We start from the raw sequence: 27,483 nt of genomic DNA, 5'->3' as shown, positions 1-27,483 counted from the left end.
CAATTGTGGAGTTCCTCCAACCCCTGGGTCTGTTGTTAGTGTGCACTTTTGCAAGAAGTCAGCAGAGTCCATGTCTGTCAGACTTACCTGATCCACCACCATGCGGTTTGCATAGACTTCTTCACTTCCATTCAGCATCGCAGAAAGTCTGGCTGCGGCAAAGAAGGTGGAGGGATTTGAGGTTTTCCGATAAGCCTCAAATGGGGAATGTTGTTGAACTGGAATAAACCATAGAATAGACTCATAGAATCATAAATACAAACAATTTATTTCCTGTATAGTCATTCAGAGTAAAGTGGTGCTGGTTTCATTATGAGAATTGAAGAAAACATAAAGCCATTTCACAATAATATCACTTCTGTCTGTTTATTTGCTTAGTATTTTATTTCCACATAGTTATATAACACAACTCCTCCCAGTGGGAGCACAGGGCATCCAGCAATAAATAATACAACCTTGTTTTATTATTAAGAAATACACAGTACAGCTTACAAGAGTTAAACGAATATTCAATGAAACAAGATAAACAAGACAAAATATTCATCATTGCTAAAAGCATGATGAAATTAAATGACCTTCAGCAGCTAAGTGAAAATGTGCCTGATAGATTTCCAGTGGGAGGGTAATCCATAATTGTGAATTTGAATCCACCTCTCTAATTTCACTTTAGGAAACAGAGTCAATGATGGTTAGGAAACAATGATGGTTCACCTTAGGAAACTGGGTCAACTTAACTGAGGGGCAGCTCATGTCGCAGCAGGTCCAAAGGTATCTGAGCCTTAATGGTTAAAATAAGCACTTTCAATTGAGCCCAGAAATGAATAGCCCAGGTTGTCAACCTGGTCCCTTCCACCCACTAGTGGCTGTTTCAGGATTCTAGGTGGGCGGTAGGGGGTTCTACAGTACAAGCTGAATTGTCCTTCCATCGAGCACCGGTGGGAGGTAAGGAAATTTTACCATCAAGAAAGATGCATTAGTGGGCGGTAGGTATAGAAAGGTTGACTATCCCTGGAATAGCCAATCAATGATGATCCTGTAAATTTTGGTTGGTGTGAGCTGGTGTTCAGGTCCCAGATCTGGTGGCTGCATTTTGGGCTAACTAGAGTGTCCAGCCTGTCCTTCAATGCAGCCCCATATAGACAACATTCCAGCAACCTAGCTTGGAAGTAACTAGGGCACACATGGAGAATGTGTGGTCCTCCAGTTGTTGTAAAGATCTGAGCCCTGGTCTCCCAGGTCCTAGTCCAACACCCTAATCATTACACCACACTGGCTCTTCACACACAATCTCTGTATGTGTCCTTCAAATTGTAGGCGTGCCAAGCAGAGAGTGTTTGGGTTTACCAGGTTTTTCTTTTTTTGTTCATGTGACAATTTGCCAGCTAAATGAATGGAGTAAGACCAAGGAATCTGAGCAACAGCCTGCCAGTTTCTTCCCCACTAGGCATCTTCCAAAAGAACTATAGATCCTGGCCTCCTGCTTTCCCTTGCATGTGCAAAAGAAAACACTTTGTTGGAAGGAAGAATGCTTCCAGGATCCTGCTTTGTAATCTAGCCAAGCTTTTGTGCCTCCTTGATCTTGGCTGTTCCAGCTCTTTGCATCACACACAAAACCTTCCTGACTATGTCATGGTGTGATAAAAGGATACAAAAATACCACCATTGTCTCACCTTTCTTTTTCTTTTTTTTCTTTTTTGCTGTAAGTATTTCAGAGAGGAGATGGAAAGTGAATGTGGTATTTTAAAAATTACACAGAGAAAGGAAAAGGAGGTAAAATATGTAGCAGCAGCTCCTGATAACCTCAATTCCTCCCCTACCAAACGCATTTTCTTTCACAGTTCATTCAGGATGCAATCAACACAAATAAACAGCAAGCCTCCATCTTAATTAGGCTCTGTAACAAAAGGACATCTTTCTTTGGAGCAGGAATTTACTTCCCTGCCCCCTTCTCTTCAGCTCCTCGGAGGATCAGGAGGACCTCCTGAATGCTGTGGTTCAGGGGGCTGAGGGGGATCCCCCAAAACTGGGTGGAGACAACTTGTGGTTTTCTCTGGTTCCAGCCCATGAAATGCTCTAAATGCAACCCATGGAACTTACTTCAACAATATCTGGTCTGTATTAAGAAAATATAGAAGAGGAGTCCATCCTGCACATATGAGCCTCAATTCCCCATTTTCCTATAAAAGCTTTCACAATGATAGCCTATTTTAAACTAAAGAAAGAAACATTCTGCCAAACTCCATTTTGATATATGATTTCTTTATTTGTAGTATTTTTATGTGGTCAATCTAGAAGCCTAAGATGGTAAACAAACAAAAAAACAAACTGATACATTAACACTATCAAATAATGTAATAGCAGCAAACACAAGCCTTTATCTTGTTGACATAAGCAAATCTGGATAAAACCAGCATGAAACTAACCAGATATAGAGACAACATCAACCTTTCCCTGAGAGTACCCACATAATAGAGTTAATAAGTGATCATGTACTACGTATTCCAATAAATTAAGATCTGAGCTAACTGTGAAATGCTGGGAGTGAAGGTTGTGCATAGTTCTCCTTCCAGAAATGACTTCAAGTGTAATTATTAATGTTTTTAAAAAGCTATTAAAATGCCAAAGCCACAGGCCTCCCTTCCTCTAGCTTGTATCACCCAACATGCTACAGACTTGTACACATTTGAGTTGTCCAGGAATACGAAAAGCACAGTCAGCTTTAAATGGCATTTGCTATGCCTCATCCCACAAAATGACATCATAAGCAAGACTAAATACTATGTTATTAATGAAGTAATTGCAAACACCACGTTACAACCTCAAATGTGAGACATTGCAAGTGCTCTTCCCTGTTGCAAGTCTGTACTACCTGCCCACTTGCTAAAATTTCCACCGCTCCTCTGGACTTCTGGTCAGATATAGCTGAGTAGTAAAATTATACACCCTGTGAGTAGATTATATAGACCCCTGTCTTTCTACCTGTTTGGGTGTTCACCACAGGAAATTATCAGTTGGTATTTAATGGTTGTCTGTTTCCCACTCTGTTTCTGACCCATTAGATTTGGGGACTACTATTGGTTAAGTACAAAAGGTTGGCCAGCCTGTTAACACACAGGGCTAGTCCCAAAGACAATGAAGTCTGGACACAGCATAGATAGCAAGAGTAACGGTAGGTGATGCCTTTTTTAGAACCAGCTAAAGCAGGTGTGAGGAACCTGTGGTATGGCTGTACTCCCAGCTCCCATCAGTCCCAGCCAGCTAATCATCAGGGATAATGGGAGATGGAGACTAAGAGGTCACAAAGTGAGCAGGTTTTTGAGTTCCAAATAAGTCTCCCTCATGTTGGATATTCAGCAGAAAGAAAGAAAAGTGGGCTAAGCAGGATGGAAAGTCTGCCTGTCTTAAGATGGCACATGGAAAGTATTATCATTAGGATACATTTTATAGGTTATTGAAAAACAGGTCAGGTTTCACCAGGTTACTATCCTACTATTGATTTTCCAATAGCTGCTTGCTATATGTGTGTATTTTGGAGAATATCAAATTTAGCCATCATGTAGATGGAGCCTAGATTGGGAGGAACATGATATTCTACAACATAAAGATGTGGGTTTATGCACACCAGCAGCTAGGCAGTAAAACTCAATTCTGTTTGTATTGACTCATTATTTAGGGCATCACCAATGTATTCAACTTAAACTGCTGGTTTGTATACAGTGGTACCTTGGTTGTCAAACATAATCTGTTCCAGAAGACCGTTCAACTTCCGAAACGTTCGACAACCAAGGTGCAAAGGGCGGTTGCCAAAGTCAATGGAGAAAAAAGAAGAAATGGAAGCAATTACTTCTGGGTTTTTGTCGTTCAGGTTTTGAAACATTTGGCTTCCGAGACACTCAAAAACAGAGTTACCACTGTATTTTCAAAGGCACAGCCACCATGATGCTTCGCTGTCCCCAGAGTCCTTGATGCAACTTCAATTCTCTTTTGGAAGGCTTTACAAAAATGGTTGGCTTCTGAAATTGTTTAACTATTCCATGCTTTTTACTGGTGGGCTGGTGCTAAACAGCTATAAGTGATTTATTTATCAAGTTTTCATGCACAAGAAAAATATTAAGTGAAGAAGGAACCATTTTATTTAGTAGAACTCAAACAGGAAGAGCCATCTACTGTAAATGTTAAGTGCTCTAAAAGCCATTGATTGACTGGGGATCCCATAACATAGAGAGCATTAATCTTCAGATACACAAAAATAATCCTTCCTTATTCCCAGATAGTGATTTTTTTTTTGGGGGGGGGGGATTCAGTCATTTAGGGGCAGGCGGGCAGAAGGTACTGAAAGTTTCATGGGAGCATACCATTTTGTAATGGCATTTTTAGGTTTTGTTTTGTTTGTTTTGTTTTGTTTTAAAGAGTATGGTGTTTGTTTTCACTTTTTGTCATGATGTAGTGTCATTCCAGGGCATTTAGGGGAATGGCAGTACTACGGAGATAACTGATTAGAGAAGATCTGCTACTCCCTACAACAATGACATTATAAAATCCATAAAAAAGCTGCTTCCCCCCTTAAATTTTCAGTAAATTTTGTACTTCCCAATATCTCCCCCTTACCCCCTAGTTTCAGAGGGCCCTTCGACACCCACTTCCTAGTTTTTAGTTGAAAGATTTCCATACTTACTTTGGTTCACCATGACCTGGATCATTATAAACATCCTTGAAATGCAAAGGGATTTCAGAGCTCTCTGAGAATCAAGTTGCAAGCATCTTTTAATAAAGGAGTAATTCACTGTAACTGAATACAGTTGGAGCATCATAAGAAACCTATGCTTTTTGTTGGGATCTCTTCAAAGCTAAAATCACTGACAGTTCCAGTAGACTTTGGCAGCTGTGTGTCTATAAGAAGATTTCTTACACTGTCTAATACACCAGGAATTCTTTTGCAAAGAATGGCTCACTTAAGTTTCCGATGCGCATAAATAACTTAAGACTAATATTGTAACTAGAAAGGTATTTCAAGACTTCACCAAACTCACAAGACAGCACACTTAATTATATATTGACTCCATCAGTTATTTATTTCTACCAAAAGACACAACGCAGTTTAAAAAATGACAAAGCAACATCAAACATACAGGTTATAAATCACATTCCTACAGTTCCACAAATTCCTTTCAGCATGACTCTGGCAAAATCGTGACTCACAGACTGTACTTTATCTACATTCCGATGAAATCAATAGAAAGGTCCACATTTAAGGTGAAACCAACTCAGATGTTGACTAACTCCGCTTACTAACACAAAAATCTGCAATCATGAAAACAGAACAAATATAGCAGGCATTTTAAGCAAGACTCCCTGGCTGCTTGCAGCTGAAATGCTGGACTAGGTGGACCATGGACTTATCCAACAAGGCAATTATTGCATTCTTAAGAGGTTAATGTGAGGCAGGAAGGAACCCTGTAGCTGTAGCTTTAGGTTGTGCACCCTGTGCTACATACATATATGCCCCCCTGTACATTTGTATGAAAACATACAACATAGAGAGAATGAAGATCAACTATTGTAGTTGATCTGCATGCTCTAATAATAGAGAGAAATACTTTCAGAATATATATATATTACCTGTGCTATGTACAGGTATAGGTATGTGCATGCCCAGGCATGGCCAAACTTGGCCCTCCAGCTGTTTTGGGACTACAACTCCCACCATCCCTAGCTAACAGGACCTGTGGTCAGGGATGATGGGAACTGTAGTCACAAAACAGCTGGCGGGCCAAGTTTGGCCATGCCTGCCCTATGTGCATTGGTACCAGAATATCTGAAAGACTGTCTTCTTCCTCACAAGCATCCTCACCTACTGCAATTTTCTTCAGAGACCTTGCCTTGCATCCAATTATCACTGGAGGATGCAGGACAAGGCCTTTACAGTTGTGGCACCAAGGCTTTCCCTCACTTTGTGGTCTTATTGTCATTTTACCACTGCATTTTTGGCTTGGTCCCTCCCTCTCGCCCCAGCTGCCTTCTGTGATTTTAACATCTGGCTCCTGGTGTATATTTGTTTTAATTGATGCTGTGAGCCACTCAAGGCTGAAAGGTGGGACATAAATATTTTAATGAAGAAACAGAACTATAATTCTATGCCTCTTTTCAGTTTTCATATTTTGCATTTGCCATGGGGGATTCTTTAACATCTGCCCACAGCTATGGTGTAGTGGTATTAGCAGAAAATAACTACTACGGAGTAGCTGGTGTCAGATGAACCCAAGAAAGATGCTTCCACATTCCTAGGGGAAAGGAAGGCAAACTGCAGAGGTTCCATTGGCTAGTAAATGAAACAAAAGCAGGAAACGTGCACAAAAGAGGAATGGGAAGTGGCAGCTCCTTAGGATCACACAGATTCCTATTGCCTGGTGCCAAACAGCAAATTCATAATTCACAACTCTGACTTCACTCATTAGCTACAGAACACCAAAAGGCGGGAGCAACCAGGCTGACTCAGTGCCGGATTTATGTATAAGCTAAACAAGCTATAGCTTAGGGCCCCACTCTCTTGGGGGGCCCCAAGAAAATTAAAGGGGAAAAACAACTGGATGTACATTTCCAAAATATAAGATAAAAAACAAATAAAATAAAACCTACCTACAGCAACAGTGTTTTGTGTTGTGTAGGCTCCTATGATGTAAGTAATGGGCCCCACCTGCTATATAAAGGGCCCCATTACCTTCAGTGGCTTAGGGCCTCATCAAACCTAAATCCGGCCCTGGGCTGACTCATTTCACAGAAATACTTTGAAATCATTTCAAGATATTTTATGTGATTAAAAAATGGAATCATAAATAAATGAATCTTTGTGCCTATTTTAAAAAGTTTTAAAATGCCACATATATTAACAATTCAGGAATGAATAAAAACGTGAGCAAATCAGAAGCCAAGAAGGAATATGACTAATTCCCACTTGGAGGAAACAGCAAATAGTTTTCAAATAGCTTCCCAGAATTGCTTTCAGTACACTGAACATGGGTTAATATATAACTTGAAATAATGAAAGCTATGAAACCAAAAAAGGGAGAAATCCTAAATATTAGGCACACTGGATAAAATGTATGAGCTTGGACCAGGCATAGAACCACCTATAGTAGTAAGTCTTATGTTCAAAATTGGTCTACCTGTTTCTGCTTCCATGGCTACAGAAAGCCCAAAACCATCAGAGAATGGGTGTGACATAATATTATTCACTGTTTTTATTCCTGCAATGTTCAGCTATTATCAGTGGCGTAGCATGGGGGGTGCAGGGGGGGCCGGCCGCACCGGGCGCAACATCTGGGGTTAGGGCAAATCCATGGGTTAGGGGGCGCAAATCCACAGGTTAGGGGGCGCAAATCCACGGGTTAGGGGGCGCAAATTACTTGCCTTGCCCCGGGTGCTGACAACCCACGCTACGCCGCTGGCTATTATTCTTTCTACACATGGGCAGCAACAACTGACATATTTCACATGAAACGCTTTGAACATTCTCAAGTGCTATGAGACTGCTAGATAGAGTTCTTATGTACCACTCTTCCCCAAAATGGTGCCCTCTGGGTGTGCTGGCTGAAGCTAATGCGAGTTGTTGACAAAAACCATCTCGTTTGGATAGGCTATTATATGCGGAACGTTGTACAGTAACTGTCACATGACCAAGATAGTAACAAAACAACAGCCCTAAGTGGTCTACAAAACAAAAGCAGATTGAGCACTTTTATGTGTTTCAAAGAAAGTATTAGCTGTTTGGGTTTGGGTCTGGTGATGGCTTTTTCCATCTGGATGTTGATGGTGAAGGAGCTAGCCAGGGCAGCTCCAGCTGACATCAGATTACTGTAATGTGGGAGTGCCCTCAAGGACGGCGCAGTTCAGAAATGTCAGTTGGTTCTGAAAGTGGTGGTCAGATTTGGGGTTCACAGGTCAGCCTGCTTAGGTTGATTTTAAGAGGACTCCATTGGCTTCCAATTTGTTTCTGGGATCAATCCAAGATGCTGGCTCTGACCTTGAAAATCCCAAACAGCCAAGGAGCAAGGTTAACTCAAGAATCACTTCCTCCCGTATGAGCCTGCTAGAGATCTGCACTTGGTTACTGAGGCCCTCTGATTGTCCCTTTGGCAGCAGATATGTCACTTGTGGGTTCAAGCAAGAGGACCTTTCAGTTGTGGTGCCGAAACGATGCAATAGCCCTTCAAGAGAAATTCACCAGGCTTCCTTCTCTGCCAGCGTTTAAACAGGTTCTTAAGAACATTTTATCCCAGTGGGTATTTTTAGTTGAGCCTTTGATACATTTTTCATTTGCTACTGTTGATATATGGTTTTTATTATGCTGTTCCATGACAACATATTCCAGCAGTCTTTTGTTGTTGTTATTAATTTTGTTTTTCATTTTGTTTTGACTTACATTTTTATCGCAAGCCACCTTGCGTTTGTCACAGAAAGACCGGCTATAAATAAACATAAATATAAATTAGTTCAGTGTCTCCAAAAAGACAGCAGAATTGCTTTCCAGAAAGAGAGATTCACTCAAATTCTCTCCATTACTCTAAACATGTGGAAGACACAAGTCCACCCATGCTAGACTGATATCCCAAGCCAGAAGCAAACAGGAAAGGATTAAGGATGTACTCTAAGTGTGTTAGGGGGGCAGAGGGCTTGAGGGAATGAGATATTTTATTTCACATTCCCTATTTCCCAAACCATAAGAAGCTCTAGGACAGCCTTACAGATACCATTTCGCTTTTTAAGAGAACTGTTATTATTTCTAGAGTGCCAAAATTAATGAAGTGCTGGTTATAACTCAAAATAATACACAGGCACTATCCTGAAGAAGAAGAAGAAGAAGAGTTTGGATTTGATATTCCGCTTTATCACTATCCCAAGGAGTCTCAAAGCGGCTAACATTCTCCTTTCCCTTCCTCCCCCACAACAAACACTCTGTGAGGTGAGTGGGGCTGAGAGACTTCAACGAAGTGTGACTAGCCCATGGTCACCCAGCAGCTGCATGTGGAAGAGCGGAGACGCAAACCCGGTTCCCCAGATTATGAGACTACTGCTCCTAACCACTACACCACACTGGCTACTGAGGCTTCCAAGCTCAAGCACAGGACACATGAGGGAAGCTGAGTAGAGGAACATGGTAGAAAAGGGAAATCAGTTTGGGAATGCCAAAACCAGAGGTGAGTTATTAATAGGCACTGACATCCAATTAGGGTTAGGCTGATCTTCTCTTGCTTGCACGCCTGGGTCTAGCAGTTGAAGAGGTGGAGCCCCCAGCCAAGTGCCTTGAGGCTCTGAAGGGGACTTCACCAGCCTGACCCAACCTTGTCATGCCATCATTCACTGCCCTCTCTGCCAGACCCTCTGCATGCTTTTCAGCTATTTTCCAACTTCATAGTAAATTCAATTACCACATCCCATCAGTGGAAGGATTTCCACTTGTGCAACAAGATTTCACTCCCTCTTCTCTCCCAAAACCCTTCGGAAATCTTACTTCACTGAGTGACAGTGTTTTAAAGGATCTCTGTGCTGATCAAGTGTATGGGTATCATATCACACAGGCCATAAGGACAGGAAAATGGCACAGTGAGCTATTCAAGGTGGTTCACCGCAGTAAACATATGGATTTTGAAGCACAGCCTTAAAGGCAAAACCCTTAATGACCTAAGACCAATAGTGGAATACATAATTTATGTGTACTACCCCTGCTGGTTCAACATCAAAGTAAAACACTATTGGGCAGACGGCTCACACCACATCTTGTTTCAGCTGTGGTAAATTAGGCTCCAAAAGAAGGCCGTAATGGATGCTGTTTTACCAACCATCCAGCACTCAGCGTGGTATGCATTCAACGAAATGATAATCCAGACACTACTGTGTTAAGATAACAGTGAAGAGAGGAGAGCTGGTATCCAAAACATTGTTGATGGAGATGATGACACACTGGGATATCTTTCCGTACGTCCAAAAAAGACACCTTCCATCAACCCCAGTACTTCATCCCTGTTACAGCTGACAGACTGATCTGACGGGCTTTATGAATTTCCTTTGGCATGTAAACTTACTATACTGGAAGGAAAGAAGTTCATTGATGAGCCATGCAAGTTCAATGGCAACCCTGTCATGCTCAGACTATAGAGGTGTGTGTGAAACAAGTCACAGAGGCAGCAGACATGAGAAACATGAAGGCTACATCAGAGGCCAAGAAGCAAGTCGGCGGCTGCTGTCCAAGAATGAATTAAAGCAAGACTTAATTAAACGTCTTGTTTAAATCTCTTATTAACTGATGGCATTAAAGTTTTATTATTACAAGGTAATGCTGTAAGCTTAGTGGGATATGTTTTATGCAGAGAATCTTAAAATTGTTATAGAATTGCCTGACATTTTCATAAGGTATTTTTTTTCCTCCAACAACAGTTGATATGTTTTTTAGTCAAACGTAGATTTACCAAGCTTGATGTTTTCTAATCACAAAAATAATCAACAGATTTGAATTCCTCAAACCCAAAATTGTATTTTGAAGACCCCTCATTGAAGAAAAAATTTATCCCCTAATACCAGATTCAATTTCAGAGCAACAGGCAAACCCCATGTGCTTTGGCCAGACACAGCCAATGACTTCATGCTGGTTTTTTTGCTCTCTGTCCAAATGCAAACCTCTTTCTTTCCAGGTCTCTTGCCTTATACATCCTGCACACAACCTGGGTAAATTTTTGCAGCCCCACCTCCTTACAAGTGAGTGTGAGCTGACCATCTATACAGCCAAGATTATCTGCTGCTTTGTGTATCTATTAATTGGGCTATGCTGTGGCTAAGCCAAGGTGAGGCTTAAAATTACAGGGCAGAATAACCCAGTGTGTGCATGTACACACACAAGCTACAGAATTTATGGGTTGGATCCCAAGAACTACCAGCAGACATGCAGTTGAAGAAGAGGCCTTTGTTCACTTCTACTCTAGTCCATTGTTACGTCCCACTGCAAAACAAACATATATACAAACCCCCAAACAGCTATTCAGGGTACGAACCTCCAGAATGGTACTTAATATGGTGTTGAGGAATAAAGAGTTGGCAGCTTAAAGAGTGCCTTTCTGCTCATATGGAAACCCATGCTTTTACATAAAAAAAGCTTGCTTGTACTCCTGTATGGCAGATAATTTCCTGAAAACTCTCTCTATCTCTGCTTGCTCCATATGGATAAACTACAGTGGTGCCCCGCAAGACGAATGCCTCGCAAGACGGAAAACCCGCTAGACGAAAGGGTTTTCCGTTTCTGAGTTGCTTCGCAAGCCGAATTTCCCTATGGGCTTGCTTCGCAAGACAAAAATGTCTTGCGAGTCTTGCCATTTTTTCCCCGCTTTCCCCCCCCCCCCTTTTTCTAAGCTGCTAAGCTGCTAATAGCCTTTTAGCAGCTCAGCCACTAAGCCTTTAATAGCCGCTAAGCCGCTAAACCGCTAATAGCGCTAATCCGCTAAGCCGCTAATGGGGTTGCTTCGCAAGACGAAAAAAGCGCTAGACGAAGAGAATCGCGGAACGGATTCTTTTCGTCTTGCGAGGCACCACTGTAGATGTGTGACAACAGGAGGTCTGCAAATGGATCTCTTGAGGGGTTTTCCCCACCCCAGCAGCAGCAGGAGCCACAGTGCATGTTCCCATTATTTTCCATATCCACATTCAGAGTTGGTATATCAGTACTTGTTAGTTTCCCATAATGGGGTGAATGGTGTATGGGTTGGGTAGCCAGGAGATAAAACCTGCTAGCACCATGGCACAGTTCAAATCTCTCTCACACAGAGAACTGCATTTGCCCTTGCAAAACACTTGGGAAATCCAGCTCTGGATCTCTTGATCAATCAAGGTCAAACCTAGTTTGGCTGGTAGAACCTTCATGTTTCTGATGGAGACAGAAGCTACAGCATCTAACTAAAATAAAATTATGCTTTTGTCAGTGACTTTTTAATCTATGCTAACATTCACATGTGAAGGTCAACATTCTAAGTTTATTCACTGTAACAAATATATTTGCACAACATATTTATGCATGGGTGTGTGGGGTTGCTTTCTTCTTAATCTTACTTTTAAAAAAATCCCCAAGAGTTTGTACTCTTCATTTCTATCTTCTCATTCTATCACAGTAAAGTAGGCTTTTCATAAGGTATTTTGGTATTTATCAGCTTTCAGAAATACATCTTCCTATAAAATTGTCATTATTTCTATGCAAAATACATGAGAGTTATAACAATCTGGAACCCGAATTTCCAAGTACATTTCCCCAAAGAAAGAAGCCACCAGAGAGACAGAAAGAGAGAATACATCAATTGTTTCACATTCATTCTAAAAATTAGGTGAGCTCTCTTTTTAGCAAACCCTGTATGCAACACAACAAATAGTTAAAACAAAAAGTCACATATAGAGAGCTTTCCACAAATTGCATCTGTATGGAACATCCTTCCCTAAGACTTCTGGCATATGTTTTGTTTTTGCTTTCGTTGTTCAAAACTGCTTACTTTAAAATAAGTTCCACTGAAACTGTGGAAAGTTCCTTCCAAATAAATATGTTTACGCTCAGAGTGCATGCACAGCAGAAATATCAGAAGCTAAAGAACTAGCAGAAGACCAATTCATTTACTTGCTGGAAAATGAAGCAAAGAGCATCCATAAATTCATAAGGATAGAGGTATTTTGTTCTTCAAACCAATTTGTATCTGTGACACAGACAATCTCCCAGTGCCTTTTCTGAAAAGGAAAAACGCTAAACTCTTTATACCCACTTGCATGTGACTAACAACAAAATGAACCAGCAAGAAGAGTTAAAAGATAAGTAAATTAATAAGTAAAGAAGTTTTTGTCTACCTTTTGGTCTGGATGTCCGTTTTCTAATTCTCATTTTAGGTAAGGATGGCCAAGAGTAATTAAAAGGTGCATCAGAATCCGAGTCCATTTTTTTCTTTTATTTTGGCTAAGCCAACACCTCTTTAGAGAGTGCTGCTGCCGTTGTGTTGAGCAGCAAGTCAAGTGACAGAAAATAAAAAGACCCAAGAAGGAAGGATCAAATTGCCCACTAAACCAAGAAAGAAAGAAAGAGAGGCAGCTGGGGTCTGTTCTCTGCAAGCGTCAAGTACGTGGGCAAATATTAAGGCAGACACAGCCAAGTCAAAATCTGAACAGCCTGCAGTGGGGCTACTGCATCCTGGACTGCAGTTATAGGAAAGGTCACTGTGTGCCAATGAATCATTAACTCACCTTTTCATTTTCCAAATGTAAATGAAGAATAATCTGAGTTGCCAGAGAAGGAGAACTCTCTCTCGGACTCTCTCTCTCAAATAGATAACAAAAGACAGAGGCTTTTCTTTATATTAAAATGTTAACCTGTATTTGGTTTGCAGTATGTAAAATTATTTTAAGCCTTGAGGTTTTTATAGAATCAATGAAGTCCAAAGGCAAAATCTACAGTCAGCCAGTTTTCCCTGGCTTCTGTTCCTGCCACACACATAACAATTTCCCTTTGGAATTTATAGCATTGGTAGATCGGAGACATTTGTGGGTGAAGCAGCAGCTAAATGATGGAATTCTTATCCTTCCTAAATTTAAAGAGGGGGCATACCGTAGTTCCCTCTTATTATTACAAGGACAGAGGACCCACCTGAGACATTCTTTTTCTAAAAATGCATGCCGTGAAAACGATTGCTTTCTGTTCACAGTGACTCTCAGTTTGACAGTGAACCCGAAAGATTTTGGTAAGGTTGGCACCTTTACAGAACTGGCCTGCCCTCCCAGCAGTCTACAATAGAGCTAGTGACTAATTTACAACAAGTCTCCCATTCTTACCGCAGTCTCCCTGAACAACTCATCAGCAATTAGTATTCAGCAGAAACTCATTACCCCTCCCCCATCGTTAACGCTACACAAACTGCATGTTTTGTTTTGGGTTTGGTTTTTTTAATGGTTTGAATGTGGAAACACAAAAGCAGACACAAAACTAACAAGTCCACTGCCTGTTATTGTTTTTAACCAAAGTCCATGGAAAGTCACCTCACGTTGTGTGCATTTTTGTGTTCCGCCTAACAGGGAGGAGAATGTGCATAGGGGGATCAATTCAGAAAAGATGGTGGCATATGAACTTGTTAACATTCCTCTACCCCACATCAATTATTTTTACAACCACCAAGATATGCAGGGGCCATAATGGATCAAAGGATTCCCCAACTTGCATATTGTTAACAGATCAGTGAAACACTCGCTGGTATCAAATAATTCAGATACAGTTAAAAAGATGGAATTATACAATGGTTGGGCAGGAATTAAAATCTGTGTTAAAAACGGTTATTATTACATAAAATTGATTTGATTTTTTTTTTTTTTTTTTTAGTTTTAATTGTCTCAGTTCGCTCTGCTTGTTTTTCACAGGTTCACTAAATGCACCTTCAGGCCATTCTCTGAGCCACCTGACAGTGGAGGCAAAGCACAGCCATCATGGCAGTAGCCTTATACTCCATCAATTTGACCAATCCTATAATAATCTTATAACAATAATCTAATAATCCTATAATAATTATGGTGCTGGAGGAGACTCTTGAGAGTCCCATGGACTGCAAGAAGATCAAACCTATCCATTCTTAAGGAAATCAGCCCTGAGTGCTCACTGGAAGGACAGATCCTGAAGCTGAGGCTCCAATACTTTGGCCACCTCATGAGAAGAGAAAACTCCCTGGAAAAGACCCTGATGTTGGGAAAGATGGAGGGCACAAGGAGAAGGGACGACAGAGGACGAGATGGTTGGACAGTGTTCTCGAAGCTACCAGCATGAGTTTGACCAAACTGCGGGAGGCAGCAGAAGACAGGAGTACCTGGCGTGCTCTGGTCCATGGGGTCACGAAGAGTCGGACATGACTAAACGACTAAACAACAACAACATCATAATAATCTACCTTGCTCCCTTCAGGGAAGAATGAATCTTTTATTGAAACATATTTTTTTAGAAAATATTGCAAAACAACAGATATAATGTATCAAAACAAAAAACCTTGTTACCAAAAATAGTACTCTATTGACAATACATCTCCAACATTTTTGTTGGCATTGAGACTATTTGGTTCTAGCAGAATATAGTAAATGGTCTCCACTGATCAACTGAGTATCCCGTCGGTTTTGTTCCTTCCCATGGATGCTTTGCCGAAAGGTCAGCTTATTCATTAACATAGCTTGCCAGACTCCGTACAAGTATTCTTCTATTGTAGGTAAAACTTTCCTCCCCCCACCCCCACCCCATACACTGCTAAAAGAATACGTGCTGTTATCAGCAACTTGCTCGGAGTTTTATGTATTTTCAGAACATAGGGCTTCAGGTAACCAAAGAGATTTAATGGAGAGTTTTAATTGCATACTGTGCCCCACTATGTCTTTGATCTTTCTAACAATGTTCCTGTAATATAAACTCAGCCTTGCTCTAAGTCTATGATACGTGTACTGTATAAAATATGCACTGGTTTGAGTACATCTCTAGCCGACACAATCTAACAAATCCCAGAAAGAGCATACAACCATTGGCACAGCTATTTGTAAAAGTTGTCTACTCCTTGGCCCAGTTTCACCAAAGTACGTCCACTGCAAGTTCAAAACCGCCACTTGCCAATCCTTTCCTCTTTTGTCTTTTTGCCTGTAAACACAATCTCCATCAAAGTATTCTTTACTTGCAAAGGGAAGTAATAGGAGCTACTCAGATCTTCTAGCCAGGTCAATATTTATTTATAGTTTCCTGAACTTGACTTGCAATTTATAAATACTTGGGGAGGGATGGCAGGGAGCAATTAATCCATGTTACATTTTACATTATATAATTACGTCTACCTTCTCTAACTAAATCCATAAACATATATTGTCCCGCTCTCACATATCATATTCAGTCCTTTTCCTATTTAAATGGAGCATAGAGCCGATGTTAATAATGAAATGATGGGAGTTAACTGTTCCCATTGTTAATCCCAGAATTTTATAAATTCTGTGTGTCCCAATCAGTATGGCTTTCTCAACAAGGTTCATTCCTACTTGTAGTGATGTCAGGTGATTATGTGCTCTGAGGGCCTGGGGGGTAGGACTTCACCTCTCCCTCTCAGCGCTGTGCTCTGCATTCCCCTCCTTCCGCAAGGCATGCTCCAACCACCCATCAGCTGACTTGTAAGGTAAAGGGACCCCTGAACATTAGGTCCAGTCTCGGACGACTCTGGGGTTGTGGCGCTCATCTCGCTTTATTGGCCGAGGGAGCCGGCGTACAGCTTCCGGGTCATGTGGCCAGCATGACTAAGCCGCTTCTGGCAACCAGAGCAGCGCACGGAAACACCATTTACCTTCCCGCCGGAGCGGTACCTATTTATCTACTTGCACTTTGACGTGCTTTCGAACTGCTAGGTTGGCAGAAGCAGGGACCAGCAATGGAAGCTCACCCCGTTGTAGGGATTCAAACCGCCAACCTTCTGATCGGCAACTCCTAGGCTCTGTGATTTAACCCACAGTGTAGGACAAATAAGCCTGGCTTCCTGAAAATGGCCTCATAGGCCAAATGGAGAACTGGTGAGCCAAGTGTGGCCTGTGGGCTGGAGGTCCCCCACTCCTACTTTAAAGGAATCGTGGCAAGAACACTCTGGTCCAAGTTAACATATATTGTGCTCAAATAATTTCTTGTTCCAGGCAGGATTTATTTTTTTAACACAGAGCACCTTCCTTCCTCCCCTCTCTTGCTGGTTGCATTATCAGAATAAGCTGCACCATTACTGAACAACACCTTGAGAAGGCAGGGTGAGAAGGTAGGTTACAGCATTAAATATTAAATCAGTAAATCTGTGGAATTAAGTGCACAATGTTGTTAAATGTGCAGCGTGGAGGATCGTGCCTTGGGGCAGAGTTTCAGAGTGGACTAGATGATTTTCAGGACTGCGTCAATTATTGTCACTCTCTGATTCTATTCAACAAACTCAAGATTAACTAGACATCCTGCGAACAAGCCTTGGCATATTCCACTGCGGTTACATAATATTCTCAGCATGAATTAAGGGCACAGTTGCATAAGCGATCCAGTCTCTAGTTCAGACCGGTTCCCTGTAGTTCCAGCTCTGATTTAGCCTCATTATGTGCATTTTCCTATTTCCAACAACAGGGAAACCGCTTCCAACATTTCCCTAGACCCCAGTTCAACATCCTAGACCCTAATTCAACATCTGCTCCCAGAAGGAGGCGAAAAATGTAGGATCAAGTTGGTCCCACTCATGAAGCTAATTCAGCTATTTTAGTTGGTCCTGGCCTCCTTGCATAGGTGCCAGCTCTATAGGGGCCAAGGGAGTCTCCCTCCCCCATGGAGTTTTTTTTAAGTGTGTGGGCTTTTTTGCTGACACAGCCAGCTCTCTAGAATAGTGCAGCTCAAAATGTTAAGGTCAATTAGAAAGAATAATTTATGTATATTTAGTACAAGTCAGTAAGTCAAAGGTAAGCGCAATATGAACAAAAAGAAATGATAGGGAACAGACCTCACCTGGAGTACTGTGTCCAGTTCTGGGCACCACAGTTCAAGAAGGACACTGACAAACTGGAACATGTCCAGAGGAGGGCAACCAAAATGGTCAAAGGCCTGGAAACGATGCCTTATTAGGAACGGCTAAGGGAGCTGGGCATGTTTAGCCTGGAGAAGAGGAGGTTAAGGGGTGATATGATAGCTATGTTCAAATATATAAAAGGATGTCACATAGAGGAGGGAGAAAGGTTGTTTTCTGCTGCTCCAGAGAAGCGGACACGGAGCAATGGATCCAAACTACAAGAAAGAAGATTCCACCTAAACATTAGGAAGAACTTCCTGACAGTAAGAGCTGTTCGACAGTGGAATTTGCTGCCAAGGAGTGTGATGGAGTCTCCTTCTTTGGAGGTCTTTAAGCAGAGGCTTGACAACCATATGTCAGGAGTGCTCTGATGGTGTTTCCTGCTTGGCAGGGGGTTGGACTCGATGGCCCTTGTGGTCTCTTCCAACTCTATGATTCTATGATTCTATGAACAGAAACATCTCAGCTACTAGATACAATAAAGGTATTGGCTCTGTTCAGATGACCCTCCAAGTCAAGGTTTTGAAATGAGCTTTAATTCCTCTCTCAAAATGTGCCTCCACTTTCAGTTTGCAGCTTAGTGCTAACCAGTGTTTGCTGCAAACCATGGTTAACATTTGCCCTGTGAGTTAGAACTAGAAGCCCATTTCAAAGCCTGGCTTACAATTCTGGTTTAGAGGGCAAACACTAATCATAGCAGCAAACCCTGGTTAGTGCTAAACTACGAACTTGACACGAAGGAATGACTGAGAGGGAAGGAGACTAATTTCCATTATTTTACGAGATAATCAGAACTATGGATTATCTATTTCCCATACATTCTCATTCAGGGTATTTTCACATATGTGATGGAAGGATAGAGGGAATGAAAGCCTGGCAAAGAGGTGCACTGAATTATCTGACTAAAAGGATTCTTTATGCAACACCCCTGAAGTTGTTTTTAGTAAAGTTCTGGGAACCCAAACTGGGCATGGCTACAGTTTCTTCATCTTTTAGTCACCTCTCTTTTCTTCAGCGTTGAGGTTTGAAGGAAGCCAAGAAAAGAGAGAACATAAAGTGCCCACTTAATATTTTTATTGGAAATAATTTCTTTAAGCTCTGTTTACACTTGCATAACCATAAATTTTCAGACAATAAAAGAGAGCATTTTCTCATGTCTCTCTGCAATCCAAAACTTGCTTTCTCGCAACCCAACTCCCCGTATTGATTATTTTATATATAGTACAGCATAAGATTCACAAACTCCACTGTAACATTCTGGATTTTAAAACAGTTTTCATTGTTTTGAAAATATAAGCATGTCAGGACTTGGAAGCTCCAGAGCCGATTCCATTAATAACTCTGAAACAGGACCAGTGTGTAAGAGGGCGAAAGATGAAATCAGAATAGCACCAATGCAGGTGTCAACATCTCCATGTGGGGAGGGGGTATCAACATACATTGAACTAAATGTGCTACAGAAAGACTCTTGGCACAGACAGAGCAGGAGCCTGCACTCAACAAGCCTATTTTGCTCTGCTGCTTGCCAATTGCAAGCTCTCTACATTAAGATAAGCCACGCACATAAAGATTCCTCTTGGCTTGCTAGCTCTGCCCTATACCCTAAAGGAAACCATGGAAATGGCCTGTTCTAAGCCCCTTTTCAACAATCTGTTCCCACTCTTGTTCTACAAAACAACTTTTCACACTATCTGGACTGAGGCACAAGCTATCTAAGTTTGCAGTTTTAACTCCAGTTACCTGGCAGTAAGCCTCGCAGAATTCAGTGTAACCCATTTCTGAGTAGCTCATGGTTAGAGCTGCAGCCTAAAACTCTCTTCCAAACCAAATGAGAAGTAAACAAGTATTTCATTTGTGTATGGATGACACAGGACTTCTGTGTGGAGTGGGGACAGGGAAACCCATAACATTTTAAAACGGATTAACTGATTTACTCGAGGAAGAGGGAAGTAGATTTAGTTTTTTGTATCACGGGTAGGAAATAAAGGTAAGAAAATACAATACTGAAACCATGAGTTTACACAAATTTCATTGCCACCCCAGAGGTTCACAAAGTGCAGCAGACCATTCTGTTGAATAGCTCAGAGTGCTGAGCGATTAAACTAGAATTACTGAGGAAACCAAAAAACTCAAAAGACACAATCCTTTAAGTTTTCTGCTGCTACCCTGGTCACACCATGAAGCATGCCAAAAATTTGGCCTCGGTGCTTTTTATCTTCTGGAGTGCAAGCTGTGGTCGGCAGAATCTCTCACCTCCTCGGTAATACAAGCCAGGGAGCTCAGCAAAATAAAAAACATCAGCTGCCAGGTCACTTGAACAATGTCACTCTGTATGCCAGGCTGCTATTAACTAAAACTGTGCGCCCCCCCCCCCCAGCCTTCCTTATTTTTCAGCAGATACTTCACATTAACACATTTTAATTTTTTTTTAAATGGAAAATGAATGTTTTTCCAGTTAAAACAAACTTTTGCAACTTTGAAAATAGGTATTGTGCATACATCCTCAGCCTTAGGTTAGGGCGGGAGAGGGACGTCATTTTTTCTTTTAAAAACATATTGCTCTTATTATACTGTTACTGTGCAATCTTCCACAACACCTAGTCTCAAGCACTTAGATAAAAGTTAGTAGTACAGTGGTGCCCCACAAGACGAACGCCTCGCAAGACGGAAAACCCGCTAGACGAAAGGGTTTTCAGTTTTGGAGGCGCTTCGCAAAACGAATTTCCCTATGGGCTTGCTTCGCAAGACGAAAAAGTATTGCGAGTTCCTTCGGGTTTCCCCCCCTTTCCCCCCCCTTTTCCTAAGCGCTAAGCCGCTTATCAGCTGATCCACTGATAAGCCGCTTAACAGCTGATTGCCAAAAGCCACTAAACCGCTAATAGCGCTAATCCGTTAAGCTGTCAATGGGCTTGCTTCGCAAGACGAAAAAAACGCTATACGAAGAGCCTCACAGAACGAATTAATTTCGTCTTGCGAGGCACCACTGTAAATCAAGCCACTATCCAATCTCTGACCTCTAGATCTTCCTAGGAAAGGGCCATAGCTCAGTGGTACAGAGCATATGATTTGCATGCAGAATGTCCCATGGTCATTCCCTGGCTGGGAAAGGCTCCTGTCTGATACCACTGCCATCTGCACAGATGACACTGAGTTAGGCAGATCAATATTCTTACTCAATATAAGGCAATTTCCTATTTTCCAATACTGCAGAAATGCCATTGTGAGGTTGTCCATTGTGAATGCTACCCAACTCTCTGCAAGCTAAACTAGTTCAACAGGGGAAAGAGTTCTTGCTCAGCCACCGTGTTAGCTACATTCCCTAACCACAATCTATTACCAGAGGTAGAAAAATGGTGCCCTCCACATGTTATGGACTGCAACACTATTGACCATCGGCTATCCTGGCTGGGGTGGATGGGAGTTGTAGTCTGAAACATCTGCAGGGCACCTCACTGGCTATCTCAGTTCTAAATGGATGCAGTTCAATGTATCATCATCTCACCTCACATCTGGGCCTCAGAAAGCACACACCAAAGAAGCACTGACCACAGCTCAGTGGCAAAGCATGAACTTTGTATGCAGAAGTCCCCAGGGATCAAGCCCTGCCATTTCTAAGATGCAGCTGATGTGAAAGATTCTGAAGAGTTGCTGCAAGGAAGAACGGTAAAGGTAAAACGCTCCTGGACAGTTAAGTCCAGTCAAAGGCGACTGGGGTTGCAGCGCTCATCTCTGCTTTCAGGCCGAGGGAGCCGGCATTTGACCAAAGACAGCTTTCCAGGTCATGTGGCCAGCATGACTAAACACCTTCTGGTGCAACGAAACACAGTGACAGAAACCAGAGTGCACAGAAATGCTGTTTACCTTTCCGCTGCAGCGGTACCTATTTATCTACTTGCACTGGTGTGCTTTTGAACTGCTGGGTTGGCAGGAGATGGGACAGAGCAACAGGAACTCACCCCGTCGCAGGGATTTGAACCACCGACTTTCCAATCAGCAAGCCCAAGAGGCTCTGTGGTTTAGACCAAAGAGCCACACAAGTGCATGGAAGAGTAGTCAACACTGAGCAACATGACCTATCCTACACAGAACTATTCATGGCAGGAAGCAATTCCGATGAAGAGATCAATGCAATTCAATGTATAATGGAACCACAGAACAGAAAAATCTCACCTAAAGTGCGTTATAGGTAAAAGGAAAAAAAAAATGGAAGAAAGTTTCCTAATACATCAATTAAGAGCAATATTCACACTTTGCTCATTTCAGTGAATTAAATCAGAAATTAACGTCTTCTCTTTTCCCTCGGTCTCTGCAGAGCCCTTACGAAAAAGGCCCCACACAAGATACCGTCTTATTCTGTAGTTATGGATTTGCAACAGTCATGAAGGGGTTTGCATGGAATCCTGCTGAACTGAACAAGGTTTAAGCCTTGCTCCTCTGCTGATGCATGGGAATGTAATCTTGCTACCTTGGCTGAGAATGCCTGTTCCTTGGTGAGAAAAAGGGGATGTACAGCTGATGCAGGAATTAACTCTATTCTCCTACTCATCAGCTGGTGTCACAGGTGACATCAACAGACGGGCAAGTGGGAGCAGTTTGGACAAAATGTTCCCACAGGCCTATTTTGACTCCCTGGCGAGTCAAGGTTGGCCCATAGGCTGGATGTTGCCCACCTCTGATCTACACCGATTGGCAGTGGCTCTTCAGGGTTTCAGAAGGGGGACGTTTCCAGTCGTGCCTGGAGTTGCCAGGGATTGAATCTAGGGCCTTCTGTGTACAAAGCAGATTTTTCTACTACAGTACTGAGCTACAACTTGCCATATATGAGTAAAAGCAAAGATATGTCACTAAAACAATTGTACGTTTATAACTTGATTCTTTACAGAACATAACTTCCTGCATTGTGTAATGGCATAACAATGTGGCAACAAACTACAGGCAGTGATGTCGCTGCGACAATCAGAGATCATGAGAGCGTTCCTGTTTTGCAGAGCTAGCTCAAGATCTTTTGCTGCCTGAGGCCATTTTTTGAAAAGTTGTGTCTTATTCCAGATCCCTACATAGGAGGAAAACAACCCTTAAAATAAAGGACCTGAAGTAAAACAAATGGGGCTTCTTGCATTTGTATAAATGAATAGTGCCCTCCTTGTATAAAGAGTTTCCTTTTGGCAGAAAAGTCTTGCTGTTGTCTGCGATGGAAGGTCATAACAGCAGACTGTTAATCCAATGGAAGAGATCTTGACAAGCTTTTCAAAAGATGCCTTCAATTCCTAATATTCTTTCTAATTCCTTCTAATCAAAAGATGTTTTGTTAAGTGAGACAGTAATGCAGAAGAAGAGGAGAGCCTTATCAGCTTTACAATTTATAATAACTTGACTTGTAATATTAATTTTATGACATAAACACAGATACTTTGTCCTATCCCTCCCTAGTTTATTTATTTCTCTTGTTCCTTTCTCTCTGGACATTCCCCTGATGCCATTATCTCTCATTTTCCTCATTCCTTTCCCCTGATTATTGTCATCTTTCCATTTCCCCCCCAGTCCTGTCGCCCGCTGTGCTCTTTGCTTGCCAAAACAATTATGCTTATTTATATAACAATGCCCAAAGAAAGAAAGAAACCCAAAACAATGTTGTTTTTTAAAAAAACGTCAAGCTATTTGGTGTGATAATACTGCAGCATTCATCTTTTATTAAGGAACAACTCAGTTTAAAAGATGTGCGGCATATTTTCCATTACAAATAAACCATCACCATGCCCTACCCCTTTGCAACAGCTCAGTTACTTTTAAGAACTTCTACACACTGCCTTCTGCGCTGCTTGCACCAGATGAGTCCAGGGATGGAGAGTTGTTAGGAGACAACTCTTCCCCTCTGTGTCAGGCCTTACCATGGCCGGCCGGCCCATGAGGCATAGCTGTCAACTTACAGATTTGAAAATAAGGGACCAGCAGCCTCGAAAATAAGGGATCAGCAGCCAAAATAAGGGATTTTCCAAGCACAGGTATGTTCAACTTCTGAGCCCCTCCAAGCCAAAGGCAGAAAGCCCAGCCAGCAGCTAAATGAAGCCTCAAGCGGTGGTTCCCACAGTGCAGCAACCCAGCAAAGGGGATGCAGCAAGGGAAACCACCGTCACCTCTTCGCTGGGAAGCGTTGAGCAAAGGTGAGTCCCCAGGCAACGTGGCCGATTTGATCGGCACAAGGCATGAAAGCTCCACCCCCCAGTCGTTCTTAGACTCCTTATTGGGTGAGCAACGCAGCCAAGCAACACAGTTGGAGCCTCCCTCCTCCCTGGCTGGGAGGGAGAGGAGCTGCTTCCTTTGAAACCCAGGCAATTTAAGGGACATCATCAATAAGGGACAGCAGCGGGACACAGCGCTAGGATAAGGGACCTTCCCGCCAAATAAGGGACGGTTGACAGCTGTGCCATGAGGTGGACTGAAGCATCTGCCTTAGGTGGTAGAATCCTGAGGAGCGGTGCCCTCACCCACCCCTGCTGCTATTGCCATGCAACCCCAGTAGGCAAGGCTTCTGCAGGCAGAGAAACCTTCCCATTCTGCCTCAGAAGGAGACACAAATTTGCAAATATATTATACCTCCAATGAATCTGATCTCTCAAAACTGAAAAATATGTAAACGGGCATTTATGTTAATATTTGAAATGAGCCATTAATATGTTGCTTAATACCACGCTGGTCTCTTGTGACTGAAAATAGCTTAAACAAAAAAACAACAATGGTCTACATGCTTAAATGTGAGATTGCACAGAACTACTAATTAGCATCCATAAGGAGTCATTCAGCTCATGCTCTGTTCGAGCACATTATTTCCCATATGATTTCTGTCTTGCAAGCAGAGCTGAGGACAGAGCCGGCCTCCACTTTGAACCAGGAAAGAAAACAATGGAGGCTGGAAGTCGGAACATGAAGAGGCCCGGAGACACAACACCTTCCCCCTGGTGGTCAGCCCAGAAACATACAGCAAGGTACTGGTCCTTTAAGGCAGCTGAAAAAAGTGGGAGAGAGACAGAGAAGGGAGACAGGTCTCTGTAGTGCATCTCCAAACCTGCAACTCCTTGTCACCAGAGAGAGTGATAACCAGAAGATTATAAGGCATGGGGGGGGGGGACTGAAAAAACACAGCTGTTCCTTACCTAAATCATCTTCATTTTCACTTGGCTGAATCACATGATCTTTGTAAAACTACAAAACAAATGGGAAATAGATTTTGTTCCAGCTTGGAAAATTTCAGAATGCAATGTGTTTTTCAAAAAAACACTCACTGTATTTCAAAAACACTCATTGTTTTTTTTTTTTTTTAATGTCATGCAAAACCACCCACAAAGAATAAAAGACGATCGTCTGTCTTAGTAAGCTCCTAATTTTCCCAAACAGCAAAAATCAGGGCTTCAACCATTATTCTGGGCCACTGGGAATTTTTTATTTCAAATAATGCAGGGGCTGTCACTGGGGGAGGGGTGACATTGACCAGCTCTTTTCTTTTATAGGCATCAGATAAAGAAAAAACACATCCCAAAGCTTTTAGGCGAACAACCTATAATTTACTTTCAAAAAGAAAACAAAATCAAAGCAGACCACAGAACATCAGAGCCATCTGCTCCCTGTGTAGTCTAATTCATTCCCCAGTGTGATTTAAAGATATGGGAGCTCTCTTATGAACCACTCACTCCCATGTCAGATGCAAACACATTGGCCAGAATCCAGCCCATAGTTAGGCCTGCTGGAGATATCTGTTCTGGTTAACTAGGGGCAACCATCAAATGACCATAAATGCAAGCTGTGAAGGCTAGTCCAATAGGGCAAGTCTGGTGCTGCCCCACCAACCAGTCTCCCCTAAGCCAGTCCCTGCCTGCTTGCCTTCCTTTATCACAGTGTTGCCCTTGTAGAACTCAGCAAGGAAGAGGATGGAAGATGGAACTAGAATTAATTGGCTCAACCTGCCATTGGCTCTGGCTCAATCTACCGCCTGGGCTCCCTGCCTTCTGCCCCACCAGCCACCACTGAAGGCAAGGCACTCTTACAGAAAATAAAGGACTAGAGCTGAGTGACAGGACATGTTGTTTGCAATGCAATCACCAGCAGAAAAAGGATCACAGGTAACAGGGAAATATGTTGAGCTTCAAGACAAAGGAGTGCCATTGAGGGGGGTCCAACTAAATACAAAGCAGCTCCACAGAGACACGTATTCTAAGACGCATGGAATCAGATGGTTGTGTTTCATTAGTTGTCCCGCAAAGCAGAGTTAACTGCATTCATCATCGGTAAGACAGCACGTTTGATTTTGGACATAGTAAATTATTGCCATCGACTTTATGTCACAACAAGATAAATAGAAGTCTCTGCAGAACAGAGCTGCAGTCATAAAAGCCCCTAGTTCTCAGAGGCTATTCCTGCAGCCTATATGCCCAACTAAAATATGACTGGTCACAATTATCGTAGCTTTGTATCCCAGGCAAAAAATAAAAATAAAATTACTTCTTCCCCCATAGCAAACCATACTGTCTGGCTGAAGGTTGAAATTACTCAGGCAGCTTAGATATTTCTCTTGGAAGAAGAATAGAAAGAACTGCTGTTTGGAAGGCATAAGCCAACTTCATTTTCAATCCTGGAAGGTGCTGTAGAAGAACCTCCGTGGATTTAGCCATTCATAAAATGATAATAGAACTGTACCGTTGAATCTTCATTTTTGAAAGCTGGCTCTTCAGAAACAAAGTCCATGGGATCTGTTTAAAGAGAATCCGTTCTTCCATTAGGATTTGGTGGTTGCCAATTGTGGAAATTGATTCCACCCCCCAAACACAATGAAAGTGAGAAATAGAAGGATATACATAGACCTAACAATGTTCTTTTACGATATAAGCACGGCTCCCAAAGTAGCATGCCTGTGGTTGAAATACTAGACATTTCTTCAACAAGCTGTTGTGCTGTTTTAATGGGCTGATTGTAAACAAGCTCTCTTTTTTCCTTTAAAGGGGCGTGCTGTGAAAATACATGCTGAACCCTAAACTAGCCTTATGGATTAATATGTACTTGTCGAACTGCACAGACTGCCACAGGCATTTTATAATACACATGGGATCCTGATTTTATTATTGAAGGGGGGGGGGAAGGGAAGGCAATTTCATGCATTTTAAAAGCTAACTCTTTCCCTTTGACTACAGGGAACAATTGTGACTACAGTATTATTTTGTTTCCTGGCTCCTTCTCAAAACTCTGAAGGAAGGACATACTGCACCAAATCCATATTTAATTCATTTTCCTCCAGCCACAGACAGTGCCAGCATTATGAAAGAGAGACATGAATATTCTGTGCCTAAGCACATTTTGTGTAATCTCCTGTTCACCCTACAACCTATGTGAGTAGGTAAAATAAATGGAGTTTTTAAAAATGAATGAATAAACTTCGCTGATACCTTGTTTAATGTTTGGTGGGGTTTTTTGTAAACCACTATTTACAATCAAGCGGTATATACATTTTATTAAACAAACAAATATTTTTTCTTTTAGTCATTTTTTATTATACTTCTCTTGTTTCATGGGATGGAAATCTATCGGGTTCTTTTAAATATACTCTTAGCAACACTTTCAGATATTATATAAAAGCAGGCAGGGGGAGGAAGCCCAAGTGAATCATACTGCTTCTTTGCAACTTCCTATGCAATATCCAAGGAAAAATGCTGGGAATTCAAAGACCTGGAGAAGAGGGGGAAGTTCTGCCTGTAACATGAAAAGCTGCTCTAAAAAATATCTGAAATGTGCTGCTTTATAAAAACAGATCGTTTTAGTGCTTTAGTGCTTTAGTATGATTTTTCAGCCCTTGTTTGATCCACAGTAACAAAGCACTCGTACCTTTCCTTCAGAGGAATA

The 27,483-nt window shown here is 41.9% G+C and overlaps 1 protein-coding gene across 10 annotated transcripts in view; it reads right to left on the bottom strand.

The window, feature by feature from the left end:
* ARHGEF28 (Rho guanine nucleotide exchange factor 28) overlaps positions 1-27,483 on the bottom strand; it is a 135,218-nt gene that overhangs the window by 55,991 nt on the left and 51,744 nt on the right. For 7 of the 10 annotated variants that reach the window (XM_028748496.2, XM_028748499.2, XM_028748500.2 and 4 more), the window contains 3 exons: positions 26,287-26,339; positions 24,750-24,798; positions 88-218 (listed from right to left, as the gene is read on the bottom strand). In XM_028748496.2, the coding sequence (XP_028604329.2) occupies positions 88-218; positions 24,750-24,798; positions 26,287-26,339 (233 nt within the window). Of the gene's footprint in view, positions 1-87; positions 219-12,868; positions 13,207-24,749; positions 24,799-26,286; positions 26,340-27,483 lie in introns of those variants that run through there. The other 3 variants (XM_028748506.2, XM_028748507.2, XM_028748505.2) reach the window with 2 other exon arrangements.

This window comes from Podarcis muralis, chromosome 11 (genome assembly GCF_964188315.1).
Source record: "Podarcis muralis chromosome 11, rPodMur119.hap1.1, whole genome shotgun sequence".
Taxonomy (NCBI): Eukaryota; Metazoa; Chordata; class Lepidosauria; order Squamata; family Lacertidae; genus Podarcis; species Podarcis muralis.
The sequence above is the reverse complement of the archived record's forward strand: the minus strand, read 5'-3'. Positions and strand labels throughout refer to the sequence as shown.